The sequence below is a fragment of the Pelobates fuscus genome, chromosome 8 (assembly GCF_036172605.1).
Source record: "Pelobates fuscus isolate aPelFus1 chromosome 8, aPelFus1.pri, whole genome shotgun sequence".
Taxonomy (NCBI): Eukaryota; Metazoa; Chordata; class Amphibia; order Anura; family Pelobatidae; genus Pelobates; species Pelobates fuscus.
The window spans coordinates 24,445,584-24,466,748 of NC_086324.1; the positions used below are offsets into that span (position 1 = coordinate 24,445,584).

Genomic DNA, 21,165 nt, shown 5'->3' on the forward strand with positions numbered 1-21,165 from the left:
GCCAGGACCTTTTCATTTCCTTGACCTATTGACTTATTTGGAGCACTCTTCAGAACAGCTCATGACTCTCTGGCTTGCTGGAATTTTTTGGATTCCACAGTAACTTTTTTTTAAAAAAATGTAAATCAAATTGGGTACACTTCCATGAAAAGTTAATGGACCTTATTAGAAGGTAATCAGACATATATAGCGGTCAGCAGGATATCCTCGTCTGCTCATTTGGGATAACTTTCTTATCACTTCTCCAGCTGGTTCTGATAAAAAGAGGGCAGCAAGAAAATCCTTAGAGAGCAAATAGCTATTACTGTATCAAATGGTACTCAACACCTAAAATTGATAATGGTACAGTAAACATACACTAAATACACAAACGCCCAAGGTCTGTTACAAATGTTTGCATATAATCGTTCAGTTATCAGTGTTATTTCAAGGCTATATAGAAAGCTATGTTGAATCATATTGCGACTATTTGCTTATGTAAGCCCATGATGAGTGATGTATAATCTTTGTTATGTTTGCCGCCTTAATTTCAACATTAATTCTATAGTCTCTAAGAGAAAGTTTGTGTGATTAAGTAAATCGAGTTCAGCATTCTGTAAGTGAAGGGTATTAATGAACCTTTTAGCAAATTCATTTACTAAACTGTTTTGTTAATGCATCTTGTATAATCAAAGTCACATTCAAACACATCCTCAAGCGACGTATACAATTTTCAATTTAATTTGGGTAATGTAGTAACATTACTATATTACAATATAGGTTTTAAAAAATAAAATAAAACGCTCAGGCTGTTAAAAAACAACTTTTCACACATCTCTGCGACTGCTGGTGATCCAAACCTAGGCAAACGTTTGATGCTTTTTTTTTTTCAATCTCTATTCCAGTGATAATTTTGGCGGCAAATTTCTATTTAGTTTTAGTCAAAAAAGTTTTGTTTTAGTTGTATTTTAGTCATATAAATTGTTTTAGTGTTAGTCTAGTTTTAGTCAACTCATCTCCAGTAGATGTTAGTCAACTAAAATCTAATGGGTTCAGTTAAACCCTCTCTCTGTCTCTTTTGACCCTTCCCCAGTGCCTCTAGGTGTTTCTCTGCCAATATCTGGTTTCTCTTTTGCCCTTTCCACCGACCCTCTTTGTATCCCCCCACCTCCTGGGTATCTGTCTATTTTGCCCCTTCCCCAGCCCCACTTTGGCTCTTTGTCCCACCCTCCCAGCCCCACTGTGTGTTTCTTTCTCTCATTAGCCCCATTTGTTTGTCTCTTCCCCCCAGCACCTTAACTCTTTCCCCCCATTTCCATCTATGTTGCTTTGTGTTCCCACCCCAGCCCCTCCATGCATCTCATCTCCCCCACGTGTTTTATTCCCCCAAGCCACTTCATGTGCTCATCCCCCGCCCCCACCCCAGTCCCTCCATGTGTCTCATTCTTCCAGGCCCCCCATGTGTCTCATTCTCTCAGCCCCTTTACGTGTCTCATTCTCACAGCCCCCTCATGTGTCTCATTCTAGCATCCCCCATGTGTCTCCTTCACCCAGCCCCCCATGTGTCTCATTCACCCAGCCCCATGTGTCTTTTTACCCCAGCCCCCACATGTGTCTCAATCCCCCAGTGCCCCATATGTTTCATTCTCCCAACTCCCATAGTTTAAGTCATCTGAATTGTTTTAATTTTAGTCAACTAAAATCTGACTAAAATTGTTAGTCAGCAAAATTAACATTGCTTTATTCCCCCAAAATAGAAAATAAAAGTGTTCTTGACTCCAGTTTGTTTTTAATTCTAGCATTCTTTGAACTCTTAAGATCATTTTAATGGGGGTTTATTCACTTTACCAGGAGTATCAAGAGCTGAAATAAGGGCGCAGTTGCCAAATAACCCAGTGGTAAATATCTCAATTTATTTGCACAAGTTAACAAATAAACACCATAATTATTATATTTACAATGCTTATCCAGCAATCATGCCAAGTTGATATTTATGTGGGCTTACTTTAGAATTCTGGATAGCATGCCTTAACTGACAATTTTAACGTCTCATTGTGTTGAATTCTGAAAGCAAACTGAAACTATGCTTCTTACTTTTCAATGTAGATTTTTAGATACTTTTTTTTATAAAAAGGTGTTTGTTTGCTAACACGGACAGAGAACAAAATGCCTTCTTGGTTCCTCTGCCTTTTTGGCCTTCCTTGCTTGAACTGCTCTGCCCTTTGTAGTCCAGCTCCTCCAACTCTTTAGATGACATCTAAATTATTACCAATTCACTTTGTTCCCTTGCCCCCCTCCACTATGGTCATCTTATTTTTATTATCTATCACCCTTTGTGCTCCCTACGTGGTTGTTTTATTTGAGTGTCCTCTGTTGCCATCACTCTACCAATTATAGTCCCTCTTCATCCCTCCATTGTAAGAGCCGATCAATATCTGTGTCTCATCAAGTAGCTCTATACGTTCCACCAAATACCTGAATGTTTTTTTTTGTAAACTGTTGATGATGCTAAAAGCCCATTCTGCTCAAGTTAAGCAATTATTTGCTAGAAATTTTTTATTACATTTTAGAAAAAAATTTGTAAAAAATTTCAACACAAGGCAATTTTAGTAAGTGCGATATAATGTTGCATAATAAATTAAAATCACAGAGCCACGTTAAATATTAACTTCCAAATAAATGTCACTCTTAAGTAATCATTCACTCTTTGCATAGTTTGGCTACATTTTTATTCGAGCATGGTCATTTTCAAGAGAAATAACAAATTGAAAATTCAATAATACTTTTACAAAGACAATTCAGGAAAGATTTTTTTTTTATGGTATTATACATTGTATTTAACAGTCCCTCTTTTTTTTTTAGCTAAAAAACAAGATGAAGAAAGTGGAATTTTCAGTCGAAAATACAGTGTTTTCACAAGATCGTATCAAAAGTTCCCAAATTTGGAATTTCCAGTAATTGGAAAAAAAACAAAACAAAAATAAAATAATAAAATTGAAAAATCGCATTTCACAAATAATGTCCCAAAACACAATAAATGCTCTTCTCTTTACGTAAAATTTGCCCAAGTGATCGACGTCATGTTCCTTTTTTACTAAAATATATCTATATTGAAGAACTATAATACTGTACACTACAGTATGAAATAAATAAAATTAGGAAATATAAAATGAGCCACATAAATAAAATGTTATTTGACCTAAATTTAAATGAATACAAAACAAAAGTATTTTTTGCCACAAAAAAAAAAAAATGTTTGGTGTAATACTGACAAATGAATGAAAAATAAGAAAAAAAAATATATATAATACAGAAAAAAAATTGCACAAACATTGCACAAACATATGTAAACTAAGGAACTGCTGCCTATTCTCCTAATACTGACATGGGTGCTTCAAAGAACAGGGTGAGCTTAACACTGAAGCTGGTGCTTAGGTAACAAATGTTACCTTTTTAATACTGTACAAGGATGGCACTTGAAGAAACACACAGATTAAAAGGTTTGCATATAAGGCTTTTAAAAAAACCACCTTACAAAGGCTTTCTTTAATTCTCATCATCCTTTTTCCTTTCTCTCCAGGTCACTTTAAGACTTCATTTTTTTTCCAAATAACATGCAACACTTCATGTTCCTTCATATTAAAAAAATAAAAATAATAATAATAATATTAATATTAAAAAAAAAATTAAAAAAGGAGGCCTAAAATTGTGTGGTTACTTAGCATAAAACTGAGAAGTTATGAAGAGTAAAGTACAAAGGAATCATAATACTGATGTTTTGTAGTGCGAGCACCATAAATTAATGTGGAATAATAACACTGAATTAAAACAGTGCCGGCACTTTTTTTTTTTTTTTTTTTAATGTATTAATATAAATTAGAAATATCTTTTTTTTATTTTATTTTAAAGTTTGTAGTGATATATAAGTAGAGTGCAATTCGTACAATTAACTATTTTGTGCTTAAAGTATAAATGCTATTAAACACAGGGTTTAGTCTCTTGAACCACACAGTTTTTAGGCCTTAATACTGTACAAAAATTTTGCATAATGCAGTTCTTAATCATAACCAACTCAAACTTCATTTGACTTTTGGCAGAACTGCCCCCATTTCAGTTCATCTATACAGGCTTCCTGGAAGCTTCAGGCACGTGCATGAACACAGCAGTGTTTTCAAGCAGGTAACAATACTACTGGAAAAAAATATATATTATAGGAAGCTTAATCCTACGAGTGCCCGAGGTGTGAGAAATGCCTTTTGTTCCTTTCTGCACCCTCTGGCACTCAAAGGCTTAAAATGCAGTAGTTTATTACATAATTTCTTCTTCATGATCTGATTTGGTTTCCATTTTTCCATCTTCTGAGCTATCGTCCATTGAGTGGTCTCCATTGTCCTCCTCATCTCTAATTGTGTCTGGATCCGTGTCCATACTTTTATTTTCACTTTCTTCCTCTTCCTCTTCAAACTCTTCGTCACCATCCTGTCTTCCCAGTTTTTCGTAAACATCTTCCCCCTCCTTTTCATGATCTCTTTCGCTCCCCCTGTCCCTTGGCATACTCTCTCTTTCCTCTGAGTCAGAGTAGCCTTGAGGAGTAATACTTTGCAAATAAGCCCGATTCATCAGTAGCTCGGTGGGTTCCAAATGACCCTTCTCACGGGCTTCCCTCTCTGCTGCTTCCCTTTCCTCGGCCTCTCTCTTACAGTAGGAGTACCTGTGATTCATGTGCTGTGAGTAGGACCCCGAGTGTGAGAAGCGTTTTCCGCATTTGTCACATTGGTATGGCTTCTCGCCAGAGTGCAGACGTGAATGCTCTATTAGGTGATGTTTGTGTTTAAATGCTTTTTTGCAGATTTGACACTGGTGTGGTCTCTTTCCTGTAAAACAAAATTAAGTTCCCATAGATTAAAATTCACTCCACATAAGGGCAATTATTTTGTGATTTATAAATAGATAAAATACATCGACAATATTTTCAACACACGGAGTGCCCATGGGGCATATGATCTCAAGTTACTCATAAATTAATGCCTTGTTTGTATTAATCTTTTTACTGCCAAATAAGTCACCTCCCTAGCACTGGAAGGATTACCCATTGCATTGGCCCAAATATATATTTGCAAATTCTTTGGAACCTTCTGTGTTGCTATGCGTAAATAACATCCTTATTTTAAACTAGACTTGTGCACAGTGAGAAACTTTGGCTTAGTCAAAAAAAAATTCTGAAAACAAAATTTTTTACAGGATGCCTCAATTTCGGCCGAATGTTGGTTCAGTTGGTTCAGGTTTTTTGTGGTCCCAAAAAAATGATTCAATAACTGAACCAGATGAACTAAAAGGGCATACAAATAGGAGACGGTCTACTGCTAAATACGTACACAATATAGTATTATGTCTATATTTTCTAGTAAACTGATCTAAGTATTTTCCTGCCATTTCGTTGACAGATCAAGTGAGAAAAAGTAACCAATAATCGGAAAAACAGGAGGGGCAGTAAAATAATATATATTAATATATTATCTATAGATAGATTTTCTGACCTCTCTTTTACCCCTCTATTGGTCACTTATCGTTTGATCTTTGAATAAAATCTAAATTTAGGGACTGTCCCATAACCATCAATCATCTCTTTTTTTGGTGCCATAGGCAGAATTCAGAACCACAAATCAAAATGAACATTCACAGCAATTGCATGTTTCAGTTGGTTTCTGATTTCACCTGATGCAGTTTCGGATTGAAAGGCTATGTTAAATTATTTTTTACTAAAAGGAATCCTGCAGCTCTTTCCGACTAGCCCAATATCATGGGCATTTTACACATTCTCTAACTAGACTTGTGGACTTCAGAAAGGGCCCAAACACATCTGGTTGATTTCAAGCTACAAATAGCACAGGAATGCCCTTCACACCTTCGATAGCCCCCATGCCTGACGTTTCAGCCAAAAATAGACTTGACATGAAATGCTTGTCAGCATGATGCCATGCCTAAAGACCGAAGAACATGATGCAACCGGGAGAAACACTGCCCTAGACGAGGCCTGTAAAACTGGATACATTTTAGAGCTGCTGGTGGAAACAAACGGGAGTTTTAACTTATCACGCATCCATATTTTACACCGTCATATAACACAATATGAATGAAACACTGTCTGCTGTAATCTGGTTATATATATAAGAAGGGGAACTGGAACAGGACACGTGCAAGGGATACATAGGGTACATGCTCAAAATTTTACTTAGTTTAGAAAATAGAACAGCTGAAACTTTGGTTTGCAAACAAATATCATTTCAAAGTGGTTCTTTTCACTTATGAAGACAGGTATGCAGAGATTTATTTTTACTATTAAAGGGTATGTATTAATATTTAATATTAAAGGGTATGTATTAATATTTAATATTAAAGAGGAACCAGCAATGGTTAAATTCCACAACTATCTGCATTCAACGCTAAGGTAAAAAGGGTCAAATGTATTGTCTAGGCCAAACTAAATACTAGCACTGGACTGAGTGCATTTTATTAAATCAACCTCAAAATAAGCGACCAAAAAATCCCGGCCAAGCCTAATTTGTACCCAAATATAGGGTTTAAGTCCACCTACTGTGTCAACACGGAAAGTTGAATGACAAAAATCAGGGCTGCTATCAGAAATATTGGGGCTCCTTAAACAAATGTGTCTGGGTTCCCCCACACACATTACTACACACAGATTTACACACATAAACTTTTATACTCATACAGTCTATATGAGAATACACAAATATACACACTGCAGATCACACATGCACAATCACACACCCACAGATACACAATGTCAGGTACAAACACATTCACAGGTAAACATTGTCAGGTACAAACACATACACAAAGTTAGGAACACACACACACACACCAATTCACATTTTCAGACACACGTCCACTGATGGGCAATGTCAGACACACACGGTCAGACACATATACAAATACCCACTGTGAGACCAACAGTCAGACATGCACACACACACACTGTCAAACACACACACACAAATATGTAGGGCATCTTGACAATGTTTCATTGATTAATTTCATTGTAAACACTCATAGCACATTCCCCCCAAAAAACACTATCATACAATTCCAAAATGCTTCTCACTAATTTACTCAATGAGCTAAAAATATATTGCCAGATGCGAAGATTTTACAAAGGCAAAAGCCTCTCGCAGCTTAGCTTCCTCTCACATCTTAGGAGAAAGAAGATAAATATGTACATACCCCATAAACTTCAAAACAACTTTTTCTCATTTGATTGAGCACGGACTATGACAGGGGTTTATGGGAAATGTGTCTTCAGATATTTAGACTGGAGAAGAATATAAATGAGCACCACGTACAGTTTACGGAAGCTGTCCGTGTAGTTTAAATATTTAAATATTTGGATATCTATTTTATTTATTTGTTTTATGGTTATAAAAACAACAACTTTTTTGTTTAAAAATTAATAAATAAATAAATTGATTTTCAAAAAAATATATGTTTAAATTAACGGGACACAGGTGAAAATCTGCGTACCTGTATGTTCATATTTGTGTCTCAGAAGTGAACTACTTTTCTGGAATGTCTTATCACATAAATCACATGCGTACATGCCACTTTCTGTTTTCTTAATCTTCTTTCTGGACAGGCAGGAGTCAGAATCTGTCATATCATCCAAGCCTGACATGTAATCTGATGTCCCATCAAGCATTTCACCCTGCAATGTAATATATCAGCATTAGCTTTACAATAATTGACACGGACAATAAAAGACTTATTTTTTTTTAAAAAAAAAGAAAGAAAAATCAATGTCTTTTAAAAAATAAAAACGAAGAGTAACTTCATTTTTTTTTCCTAATTGAAATTTTTGATCAGATGCAAAACGTTAGAATGCAATCCATTTACGCTGATGTCTGCTGACAAAAAGCTTTGAGCATTTTATTTAATTTTGCAATTTAATATGGAGAATATTTTCTCAGTGTTCTATCTTTGTCACATGCCTTCAGCATTAGGCAATATTGAAATGGATTAGTAAATTATGTTTTTATTTCCTGAAATAAAAAAATACTAAATAAAATAAAACATAACCCCGAAACACTACAAAGGGCCGTCACATGCATTCACATTGTGCACATGGGGTGCCTGCACTACAATTACCCAATTATTTAAGGAACACTATAAAACTGTATTCCTAATACTATAGTCTCTCTCTGCCTTAAGGTTATTGTCTGTGCCTCGGATGTCGAAAGGTTTTAATAGAAAAACAACCTTTTAACACTTACCTTTTCATCAGCGCCAGCTCTGTCTCTGCCCCCTCATGCGTCAGCAATGAGGGAGAACATAATATGCATGCGTATTGCACACGTATTAGCCCTTCCCCGTAGGAAAGCATTAAATCAATGCTTTCTTATGGAGCTTATCAAGATGCTGAACGTTCTTATGCAAAGTGTGAGGACATCCAACATCGTTTCACAGACTGCAGGAAGCGTCTCTCGTAACTGTCTAACAGACTGCAGCTAGAGCAATGAGATGAAGTGGTCTGGGTGCCTATTGTGTCCCTTTTAGTTAAACCAGAGAAGATGGGCCTGGCTATTGTTTTAAGGAAGATAGACATATATTATTTTTAAACTAAATAAATTGCCATAAAAATCCTATGCAGAATGTATCCTTTGGTAATGGTTGCTACCTAAATTAAATGTTCCTGGAAAGAATGTACATCACAGAGCGGTAATACAGTAATGCAATATGTGACTAAAAGTAATATATTTATGCTGCAGACTTGTGGACACAGTGTTTTTACATATACAGAAGCCTGTATGTACATTCCCTATGCCTGACAAAGCTTGACAAAAGGTAGAGCTCCCATCATCACATTTTGTAATTTCCCTCAGCTGTCACAAGTGACAACCGTAGGGAAAAAGGCATTGCCCATATACCTCCATATTATTATAATTTATATAGGACCAAGATATTCCGCAACACTTTACAATGTTATAAATGGAGAAATTTACCAGTAGATGAGACAATTACATGTTACAGGGACAAAGGTTTGATGAGAATCCTGCTTGAAAAAGCTTACAATCCATAGACTTTAGTTTTGTATTCTCGCACACACTCAAGAGTAAAACACTGACACGGGCTCCTTCCACATGAAACATTAGGAGCTGAAGAAGACCAACTAAATGAAGATGGCTGAAGCCACCAGAGACAGGTCCGTGGCCGTGGCCACCTCACTGCGAGCCGTCACCATCTACGGTCTTTGAAAAAATTCAAGGAGCCCCGAGGGTGGCAGTGCCACTGTAACTATACACCCAGAATGTCATAAAGGGACATTTAAAGGGACACTCCATGTTTTAGCTGCAAGACCATCACAGAGGAGGCAATGCTTCTCCTGCTTGTATCAGTACATGTATTGGGTACAGAATGCAAGCTACATATGGGACAGCCTGTACTGCTGTCATGCACATGGATAGCGGCAACTAACTTCATTCATGATAAAACATTAATTGAACTATTAGATAATACATTCCGTGAGCTAAAATAAGTCTGTGGTTTCTATTAAAGGGTTACTGCAACTATCACAACCATTTCTCCTTTTAGGTAGGAATCTTTATGTGCAGTGTTTATGCTTGAAATGCGGCACTTCGGGGGTGGGCGCTTGTGGCATGCCCAGCACATGTGACTTGGGCATCTCTTAGATCCCAAAAATGTTTGGTTCTACACTTTTTACTTCGGACAAGATTTAAGCAAACCTTATAAGCTTTTGTTTATAAAGTTAAAAACTCCACCAAAATCATTAGGAAATAGAACTATAAAAAGATAATTCAGTGTTAATTTTATATATATTATTATAAAATATAGTATCACTAAACTTGTGATAGAATGCTTTATTACCTGAAATCCTGGTTTTCGCTGGTACTTCCTTCTCTGCTGCATATCTATAAATGTAGATGAACCGGTTGGATATGGGTAGGCCATGTGTGGTAGGAAGCTCATCTGGTCAAGTCCTGGGTAATGTCGTAATCCCGGAATACCTGTCTGTACAGGAGGCATAAAAGTGGCCGATGGAAATGCGCTTTGCGGTGGGAGAGCTGAATACAAAGGTTTTCCTGTAAATGGATTCATAGCAAATCGTGGGTTCATGCTTTTGTCCAGATTATTTGAATGACAAAATTCCTTCTTAATGTAAGTTAAATTAAGTGGCTCATCTACAGTATCGAGTAATAAAGAAACATTGTTGTGGTCAAGAGATATATTATTGGGTTTAGTTTTGTTCTTTATGGCAATAATACTTTTGGATTCACTTATTAGTTTTGGTACCGTCAAGTCCAAAGGCTCAGCTTGGAGTTCCTCGGAAGAGAAACTGTTTGGAGTGTAAGAGCTACTATGGGAGTTTTTAGAAGATGTGGAAGAAAGATTTAAAGGAGATGGAGTATTGCTCCTTGAGTGGTCCAATTTATCAACAACTGGTTTTATACCAGCAAAATGATTAGATTTTGTTAGCCTGAGAGGTGTATCACAATTAGATACCCGATTATGAAGTTCTGCTATAGATGGGGAAGTTATACAGTCCACAGGCTTTATTGGAGATCTGGCTGATAGTGAGTCTTTAGTGGGAGTGTTGATGGTGGTAGCCAGAGCCACCTCAGCACTGGTCCTTTCCAGAGATGGTGACCTTGAATTTGCATATTGGTAGCCTTTCCTTTGCTCAAACCATTCCTTGACAAATTCCTGAGGAAGGCCAACAGCTATGGAAATTTTCAGTAGTTCATCAGAGTTGGGCTCCATGTTCATAGCATAATATGCTTTGAGTACAGACATGTGGTCCTTGTATTGGTTGATGGGGCTATTCATTCCTTTCTCAGAAAGTACCGATGAAAACAGGAGTGCTTGTTTCTCCGCAAACATTGCTTGTTTGTTGAGGATCAGGTTTTCATTGGGCTGAAGAACAGCTTTGATTTCTTCATTCATCTTACATAAGTATCTTTCATGTTGATGTAAAGGAATGGGACCTGTAAAACCTTCCTTACAAAACTGGCAAGAGTAGGGAGTGGATATATTGTGGCTCTCTAACATCTTGTCTTCACTTACGAGATCTATCAGTGTACGTAACTTTTCTTTCTTAATACTACTAAACTGCCTTCTTGAATCTGTAGTCAAACTCTGCAAACAAGCTTTGGCTTCATTAACCTTCTCTAACGTATAATCAATAATACTTTTTGTGGAACCATTATGACTAACAACTGGAAGACCCCCTGGTGGTATTCCAGGGGATGTAACCCCTTGTTCCTCTGCTTGATGCCCTGTTTCCTTCATATGATAGCCCTTCATTTTTGTAATTTCTTCAGACTTGCATTCCATCTTTTGCCTAGAAACAGTATTGTCCACAATTTCGAGTACCTTCTGAACCTCACTTAAGTTACTGCTGATTGGTGGGTAGCCAAGAAGGGCTGCTTCCATTCCTACACTCAAGTGCTGCATTGGACTTTGAGCTGAGGAGTGGATTCCCAGTGGGCTAGATCCTCCAAGACCACCATTCATGAATGGATTAGGCCCATTAAATCCATGTGTGGCTGCCAAAAGGAGTTTATATTCATTGTAATCTAAGGATTCGGTTTTGATTTTCAGTAAGCCTGACTGTTCAGACATACCAAGTGGTTTACCATTCTCCAGCTTGTGCCGCAGTTGTGTTATGGCTGAGTTTGTGGGCGAAGAAGATACAGAGTTCGGAGATGAACTTGTTTTCATATTATTCCTCATCCTCCCATTGACCGATATTAGACCAATGCATTTCTTGCTGCTTATATGTGAACTGTACGAGCCTGAATGGGAAAAACGTTTCTTGCAGTTTGGACATTCATACGGCTTTTCACCTACAGCAAAAAGAAAAAAAAATGGGGAAATTAGTGATTTATGGTTCATATTTTTGGGGTTAAAAACTTAAAATCAGATTTTACTGGGTTCTATTTTTGTTTTTAAATACTGATTCGCTATTTTATACAGGGCTCACTCAGCACTGCATCCTACAGCCTCAATGTACCCAGCAGATCTATAGCATACAGTGTACTCAGCAGCATTGCAGCCTACGGACTCAATGTACTCAGCAGATCTATAGCATACAGTGTACCCAGCAGCATTGCAGACTACAGACTCAATGTAACCAGCAGATCTATAGCATACAGTGTACTTAGCAGTGTTGCAGCCTACATACTCAATGTACCCAGCAGATCTATAGCATGCAGTGTACTCAGCAGCATTGCAGCCTACGGACTCAATGTACCCAGCAGATCTATAGCATTCAGTGTACTCAGCAGTGTTGCAGCCTACATACTCAATGTACCCAGCAAATCTATAGCATACAGTGTACTACGCAGCATTACGGACTCAATGTACTCAGCAACTCTGCAGCATATAGTGTACCCAGCAGCTTTGCAGTCTATAGACTCAATGTACCCAGCAGATCTATAGCATACAGTGTACTCAGCAGCATTGCAGCCTATAGACGCAATGTACCCAGCAGATCTATAGTATATAGTGTAAACAGCAGTAGAGCAGCCTATAAACTAAATGTACCCAGCAGATCTATAGCATACAGTGTACCCATCAGCATTGCATCCTACAGACTCAATGCACCCAGCAGATCTATAGCATACAGTGTACCCATCAGCATTGCATCCTACAGACTCAATGTACCCAGCAGATCTGAAGAATACAGTGTACCCATCAGCATTGCATCCTACAGACTCAATGTACCCAGCAGATCTGCAGAATACAGTGTACCCATCAGCATTGCATTCTACAGACTCAATGTACCCAGCAGATCTATAGCATACAGTGTACCCATCAGCATTGCATTCTACAGACTCAATGTACCCAGCAGATCTATAGCATACAGTGTACCCATCAGCATTGCATTCTACAGACTCAATGTACCCAGCAGATCTGCAGAATACAGTGTACCCATCAGCATTGCATTCCACAGACTCAATGTACCCAGCAGATCTATAGCATACAGTGTACCCATCAGCATTGCTACCTACAGACTCAATGTACCCAGCAGATCTATAGCATACAGTGTACCCATCAGCATTGCATTCTACAGACTAAATGTACCCAGCAGATCTGCAGCATACAGTGTACCCATCAGCATTGCATCCTACAGACCCAATGTACCCAGCAGATCTATAGCATACAGTGTACCCATCAGCATTGCTACCTACAGACCCAATGTACCCAGCAGATCTGCAGCATACAGTATACCCAGCAGCATTGCTACCTACAGACTTGAAGTACGCTGTGGTTCTGTAGTGCACAGGCTTAGTGAACACAGCAGATCTGCAGATTTAGGTTATCTACTAAATCTACTAAACTTGAAATACTAGTGAATTAAAAAAAACTCTGCTACAGTTACAATTTGACTATTTTAGTGTTATTTTTGCAATTTGGATTTGAACTCAGAGTTTAGTGGATATTCTTGACAGTGTACTCAGCAAAGGTTAGCCCTGAAGAATGAATAATTATTTCCCTCTAATTAAACAAAAGCACATTTAAATTAATAAGGCAGACAGGTCTCAGCAGCCTATATGACTGTACAGCGTAGTTTACAATTACTGCACTGGGATCCATAACAAGCTCTTAATAACGGTGTTATATTACCTTACCTTACACGCTTATCTCTTTAAGCCCTCAGCAGCCTGTCTTCAGGCAAAGCTCTCTTATGTTCTGTGCACCAGTCATTATTCTAACCAGAGCTCTCTACCACTGTGTACCAATCAATACTGCAAGTCTATATTCACACAGGAGAAATCATTCTATGTATGTGATTCTATTATAGCCACACCGGCATTCCCTGATTGGTCAATTTCAAAGAAAGGAATGTTTTCTCTGTTTAGATGGAACCTAAAGGTGCAGTGTTTTTTTTTTTAATGTCCCAAGTTACAAAAGGTACAAGGGGGCAAACGACAGGACTGTCCTGTAAAATACAGTGTACTTGGCAAGTATCAGGCACATTACGGATTTTTGCAATATGTATTTTGAAACCTATATTCACAAACAAGGGTGCAGATTTGGTATCAAATCATATGACTGTGTTATTTTGGTGTTTTACAAATTTTGTGCTGTCATTAACTACAGTACCTTCCAAATATGAGAGAGGTCTTAAGGACAAATGACACTAGACCTAAATCTTAAGAAATTGTATAATTATTGATAATTTAAGATTATTTTTGGTGTCCTCGAACGATCTGGGCAATGCAATAGCTGTGCTTACTTAATAATAGTTTATATATTTGTTTATTTATTTTTTTATTTATTTATAACATTACTTTTCATTATGCCATTTTTTTTTCCAAATTCTAGTGCTTATTTATTTTTCAAAGTAAATTGTATTGAAGGAAGAGGCAGCAATGAGACCATTCAAAAAATAAAAATAAAATACAGCTGATAATTATTTGAATGTCAAAAGAAAAAAGGCTTAGAAATGAACATTCGTTAAGCATTTAAATGGCAATGCGAAAAACAGAGCATCCCTTACAAATGTGTTGCTCTTCTCCCTGTTGTACTGAATGGGTTAAAGTTTGCCTAATTAGAGAGAATGCAAATGAGAACACCAGTACCTCAAATACTTACCACTGTGAATTCGCAGGTGTTCCTTCAGATGGTGCTTATATTTAAAGGCTTTACCGCATTCTGTGCATTTAAACTTTCGATTACTTGCTCCTTGGGTCAACATTTGGTGCTGCATGGAAAAATAAAAAGAAGAATAATCAGATAAAAATTTTATTAATCCATAGAATATTCTCCTTCCAGGAAAAAAAATTAATTAATTAATATTTACAGATTATTTGTATCATGACACATTAATTTGTGTATGTACTCAAAAAAAAAAAAAATTCTATATGTACACGGTTTAGAATAATGGTAGAATTAGAAAAAAAAAAACCCCCACAAAAATAACCATTCCAATTTGGTCAAATCTAACGGCAACATATACTAAATTTATAAATTTACACCAAACGAAAATGATTATTTTGTGGACGTGATATTTTGTTTTCCTTTTAGGCTACAGTAAATGGTGTTTTCTTAATTGTTAAAATACACACCAGCTCAAATAAAAATCCCTTCCATGTACTAAGCTATGGGGAATTTTCACTGCTGTGAGAAAAGCAAATGAAGATCCGGACCCCCATAGAACAGGTTTAAAGCATTACAGAGACATATCAGTTCTGACAGAGAATGTTGAAATAATACAGGAGAGATGTTCAAGGTATGTCAGTTAGCTTCAAGCATCATGGGCACAAAAGCCTCACAAAAAAAGATAGCACAGAAGCAGTGTGACAACTGCTTGATTGTGTTGAACCTTCCCACATTCCTAGTAAGACAGATGGTGTTACACAGGACATAGGGAGGTTTGTTCAAACAGCAGCAACCTTCAAAGATCAAGCCGGCCCATCCCAGTCGAGCCCCATTGAGGGACCAACGCTCATATGTTGCTGAGTTGCATAAACAAACAGCAACAGCTGCTTTGTCTCCCCCCATGGCCCTCAGAGGACTACTATAAACTTTAGTTGTGCCACTGTTAATATGATACAATCATTTTCATTTACTAATTGTAAATGCCACAAGCAAATGAGGAGATTGTTCGACACCAAAGTTACCGTTCGGAAACGTGCCCGTGCGACCAAACTAACGGGAAATTGCTTGTTGTATAGAAAATCATGGAAAATTCGCCTTTTAAGGTTCGTTGTTGGGGTATATTATTACGCAACATCGTGTTTTAGATGACATGGTTTTAGAATGAAAACAAAAGGGGTAAAAGACTCAAGATGACAGTAATGTTTCTATTTACTAAACTCCGAATTGTAGAGAATTGAAATCTGATTGGCAATACGAATAGCTAATTTAGCTGGTTTCAAACATGTCTTCAACTCGTCTATATTCCAGTTTGTCTACTGGAGCCTGAATTTTGTATTTCTACTGTTAGTTTGGTACAATTCTGATTTTAGTGAATGTAATTTTTAAGGAGTTTATACATTGTGATATTTTGTACCACATTTCTTTACATTTGAGTTATTAATCATTTACTACTTTCAGATAAGTATATATTACATTATACCCCGGTTTGTTTGTTGTATCACTATTTTACTTACATTTTATTGTAAGAATTTTAAATCTTTCAATAAAAACTATTTGAAAGGGGGTTTATACACTAAACATAGAATTGTGGATAAATAAAACAGGGATGCATGTTTTAGGCCAAAATAGAGGAACTACAAAATTAGTGAGTTGGAGAATGTTGAAAAATCCCTAAACAATTCATGGTTCGGGAGATACCCCGGTGTTTGGTTGACAAATCAGTAGGTTTCCAGTAGATGTGTGCATTTGGTTTCAAGCAAATTTCAATTCGAAATTCCAAACTACAAAACGCTATATGGACAAATCCCAAAACAAAAAAAAGGAACAACGGACAAAATCAGTTTGTTTGATTCATGAGTTGCAGTTCTGACTGTGAAGCCAGAAATAAGAAGATTGATGGAAAAAATGTGATTGGTGGCTAGGGGACAGTCAATAAATGTTTATTTAAATCACAGATCAAGTAAGAAGTGGCCAACGGAGGGGAAAATATATACATATTATTTCACTTTTACAGTACACCGATTGGATAATTTTCACTTTATTTTGGTTGTCCAACTCGTTTCTTCTCAAAACGATTGGATGGACAAATATAATCTGAACCGAAATGCCACATGAATGAAATCCAAATCATCGGAAACCAAAATATTGTTCATATGAATCGATTTGGGCAAACTAATTTTTACGCTGCAATATCTCAAGGTCTCATATTTTATTCCAAGCAAGGTCAATTGGAGTACAATTGAGTTGGGTGATCATAGCATTTAGACCCAAAGATATACTTAGAAGTTGTGGCCAGCTAAATGTACCTTTACTGGTAACATTCTTATTATTATATGTTTTATATATATATATATATATATATATATATATATATATTGCTTCTCTGATAGAAACCAAATGTAAAATGAAAATATAGCCAGGGTGACGCTCGTGGCATTTTACACATTGACCGTATCTCACAAGTTGGCCAGACAATCAACTACAGCAGTCGGCAAGCTAGCTGAAGGGCAGTCACTTTCTGTCACAGCTATTGTGATGTGAAAACCTAGTTTTTGAATGATTTCAGTTCAAGTGACCTAGTTAGGACCTCTGTATTGATTTCAGATAAAGGCAAGCCTCTCACTTTTGTGACTGTGCGAGACTGTGATAGCCCGGATGGCATGGGATAGCTCCAGCCGGTCTAGATGCTTGGCCACAAAGCCCGGTTTTAATGAAGGTCTGTGGTGTTGGAATTTAGCAGTGAACCAATAGTCCAGTGGGACTATATCACTGCTGCTTGCAAAGCATCTTGCATCATGTAGTCTACAGCTTTAGGAAAGGCAGAGGTTGTTCTATGGGCTAAATCACCCATGAGAAGCACCCTATGAGAAATAGCTGAGAAAGCATTATGGGACATGTAGTTCACTGCATTTGTAATAAAAGAAGTTGCCTGTTGGGTTATTAGTCCAACAAATATCCACAAATACACGTATACTTTTGACAACAATGAGCTTCCTAGGAGAGGTAATGAATATTGCCATATTTTACTTGTGTTTTGGATACGATTATTTTTAGCTCTGTTCATTACTGATTTATGGGTGTTGTTTTTTTTTATATTTGTTTTCTCCCATTCTCTAAGCATTCTATTAGGTGATTCTTTCATTTTTTCAAAATACTCAGTGAACAACAGCACTAAACATGTACTTGTATTCATCAAAGTTATACATTATTGATCAATTTGCAAATAAGACTAATAACTGCAACTAAAACATTAATTTATTTATTTTTTTTACATTGGGGTCTAAATTTGTAACACTGGTAATTAAATTTGAAACTATGAAACAAGTTTAATTGGTGATGGAGTTGTTATCTGGATGAGTGCTTTCCATTTACTGCAAGTCTATATCATCTTCCTAAGTGGATATCAATGTGTAGTCGAAAATGAATCACTTGCCCAATGCATGGTCTAATTTCTGTAAAATAAAATGAGGTGTGGGCCTGTACACGGTATTTCTAGTTCTATGCCCCAATGAATATAGAAACACAAAAAAAAAAACGCAAATGAAAAACCAAAATAAAATGGCAGTAATATTTTATAACGTGTTAATTAAAATGATAGTATTCCCTTCACCTTTCAAGCAACATAAAAAAATTTAACTTAAGTGAACTTAAAGTGCAAGTAACATTTCTAAATTAGAAATTAACACACTCATTCGATCGTGAACATAAGACTATTAAATCATATTAAAAGAGACCATCAAAAAATCATTTAGACCTCAATTAAGGCTATTACCATTAAAAGATCTGCATCTTCAAAATGCCATGAAAAATTAATAATGATTGCCAATCAAAGCAATATAGTTTCTCTAAGGGGTTATTATAGAAAAAAAATCACTTAAACCTAGCCCCCACCTGATCTCTCCCTGGCTTGTGCGTCACCATATGTCGTTCAAGCTGGGTGCGGTAAGCGAATGTATAGCTGCAAAGAGGGCACGAAAAGTTTTCCTCGTTTTTCTCATGGCGATATTTGATGTGTTCCTTCAGCGATGTCAAACGTTTGTAGCCCCGGTCGCAATAGGGACAGGTCAACAGCTGGGCAAAAGCATCTGGTGTTCCAGGTGGCAATTCTACAATCGAGGAGCAAGAGGGAGAATGAGTGAATAGGTGAAGAGGTCAGTAAATCAATGGCAGCTAATGGGCTTAGTGCCTGGGATGGAATGACAGGAATCACTGCAATCTGTTCCACTAGAGGACCATCATCTAAGCTGAGCCTCAATTCTCCTCATTCCCATCACACGCCCATGGAAAACTTGTATGAATCATGCCATACTGTGATAGAAAATTAATTAACAACTTGCTCTTGCCCTTTCCTCCTGTACATTATCTAAACCAGGTGCAAAACAACATGGCTTTCCTAAGTAACCTACAATTAGATTACACATGTATGACATCACCCTGATTTCCACGTCCCACTAAAAATGAAGACCCTTCGTTTTAAAATTCCATGCCCATAGTAAAATCAGGATGGGTAGTGTGCTACGTTCGTTGTGCAAGCACAAAAATGAAAATACTTATTTTCTGCTAACTTTATTAACAGACTTGTCAGTTCATATGGCAAATGGCATAATAAAACGTGAAGATAAAAAGCAGTAAACCATTAATGCTTTTAAAAAGCAAGAGAGAGGCGTTTTTGCTAAAAAAATAAGTGAGTGGGTGTGCTTGGATTTTTTTTCGAATTTCAGTTTGAGTAGAAGATCAGTTTATCTTCAGATAATAACACACAGCAATTCTTGTCCTGCAAGTGTACTGAAAAATGTAAGGAACTTGCAGAGGGACCTTATGAGCTTAGCGAATAGTCTGCTCATGAAATTCCATGCCTCCGCAGCTGTTCGAGAAATATTAAGGTAAACACCCAAGCACACAGTGCATTTATAATTGCAACAGCTGCGACAAGTCCTTATAGTATCTAAAAATGAATCATAACATTACCATTTTCCTCCTGTCCGTTCGCCTCTGGCGTGCCCAGACGACACAGTTCCTCCGGGGCTTCTGGGTAAATAATGGCTGTGTCGCTACGTTGCAAATACTCTGCTATACTAACTCCGTGGTTGTCTCCATCGTCCATTTTTCTTTTGGCAAAGTATTCCTCAAATTCTGGTGTACAATTTGCATTCTTCACTACAAAAAAAAAGAAAACAAACAAAAACGTTATGGTGTCTTCTCTTTCTTTGGTGGAATTTACGAGAAAACAGATAACAAGCCATTTATGGTTTTACAGGGAAAGGGGTATAAAAATTACAGCTTACAAGTGAAGTTGTAGACGATATATTAAAAGGAATTTGAAATACAGTACATGTTTTTTTTTTTCTAAACGATGAAAGAAATGGCAAATGCTATTATGTTAAGCACAGGCAAAACGTAACTCGTTACTTAATCTCACACACTAACAGTCAAGATGGGCACTCTTATATAAATAAACAAAACTTAGGTTTAACAATGACGTCCTCTACAAATCGTATTCACTGACATAAACTGAAGGAGTCAGTTGTTAACTTTGCCTAAAACCTCTGACCCCTTCCAATTCCTAACAGCTAAGAAGTGGTCTCTTAACATGACAATATTGGGTAATTGCAGGCTGAACAAACAATTGTACTGTTGAGTAATCAAAACACTGCAAAGGAGCCATGAGTACACTGTGGTCTAACATCTTGTGGTTACAGAAAACCTACCAGGGGTTGTAAAGCATCTCAATATTCCTATTATCGAAATAATAAGAACGCTCGCTGCTTGCGTCCATGTTAACGTTTATATCATACCTGTTTCACTGATTAAAAAAATAAAGCATATTATAACTCCAGGGAATATGAGCTTATATATAAACTATGATAAATTAAGTCATATCTTTCAAAATAATAAAGGTTCATCTTTTAAATCATATCTTTCAAAATAATGAGATAATAACGTGGGATAGATCTACAGTATGAAGGTCAGAGGTGTAGATTTACCCACCATTATATCAGGGGTGGCCAAACAGTGGACCTTTCAAGCTTCAACCATAACTCCTAAGAACCTCAGCCAGCATTAAGGCTGACTCTAGTTCTGCAACTGTTAGAGATCAACGGTAATCTATGTCATCACGTGTCTGGCATGTCATCAGTACTTAAGGAGTTAATAGAGGCAGTACAGAAAAAAAAGTAAGATATGTCACAATTATACTATACCTGCACCGTTATTCATAGTGGTTAGACGACTGGCATCTGGCCCCAAAGTGTCGTAATCATCTTTCAAGTCGTCTATAAAAAAACAAAACAAAAAAAAGATACTTTATAATAAAATACTGACTCAAACAATGAAATCTATATAAAGTTACAGGTGGGAATACAATGCAATGGCTAAATGGTTTTGATGTGCGCTGTTCCCCCTAATATATCTGCTTATTTTACAAAATAATCAGACATTGATAATATTAATAGGAACTCATATTAAAGGGATTAAACACCAGGGATTCATTAAACACCTAATTGTAGTAAATTTGAAAACTTAATTGCAAAATCATGGCGAAAATAG

General features: G+C 36.8%; 1 protein-coding gene across 2 annotated transcripts in view; it reads right to left on the minus strand.

Annotated features, from left to right (window-relative positions):
- Positions 1-2,678: 2,678 nt before the first annotated feature.
- Positions 2,679-21,165, minus strand: part of ZEB2 (zinc finger E-box binding homeobox 2) — a 117,384-nt gene continuing 98,897 nt past the window's right edge. For both annotated transcript variants that reach the window (XM_063429382.1, XM_063429381.1), the window contains 7 exons: positions 20,820-20,891; positions 19,588-19,776; positions 18,511-18,725; positions 14,614-14,722; positions 9,880-11,858; positions 7,522-7,702; positions 2,679-4,853 (listed from right to left, as the gene is read on the minus strand). In XM_063429382.1, coding sequence (XP_063285452.1) covers positions 4,288-4,853; positions 7,522-7,702; positions 9,880-11,858; positions 14,614-14,722; positions 18,511-18,725; positions 19,588-19,776; positions 20,820-20,891 — 3,311 coding nt within the window. In that variant the 3' untranslated portion in view covers positions 2,679-4,287. The remainder of the gene's footprint in view (positions 4,854-7,521; positions 7,703-9,879; positions 11,859-14,613; positions 14,723-18,510; positions 18,726-19,587; positions 19,777-20,819; positions 20,892-21,165) is intronic.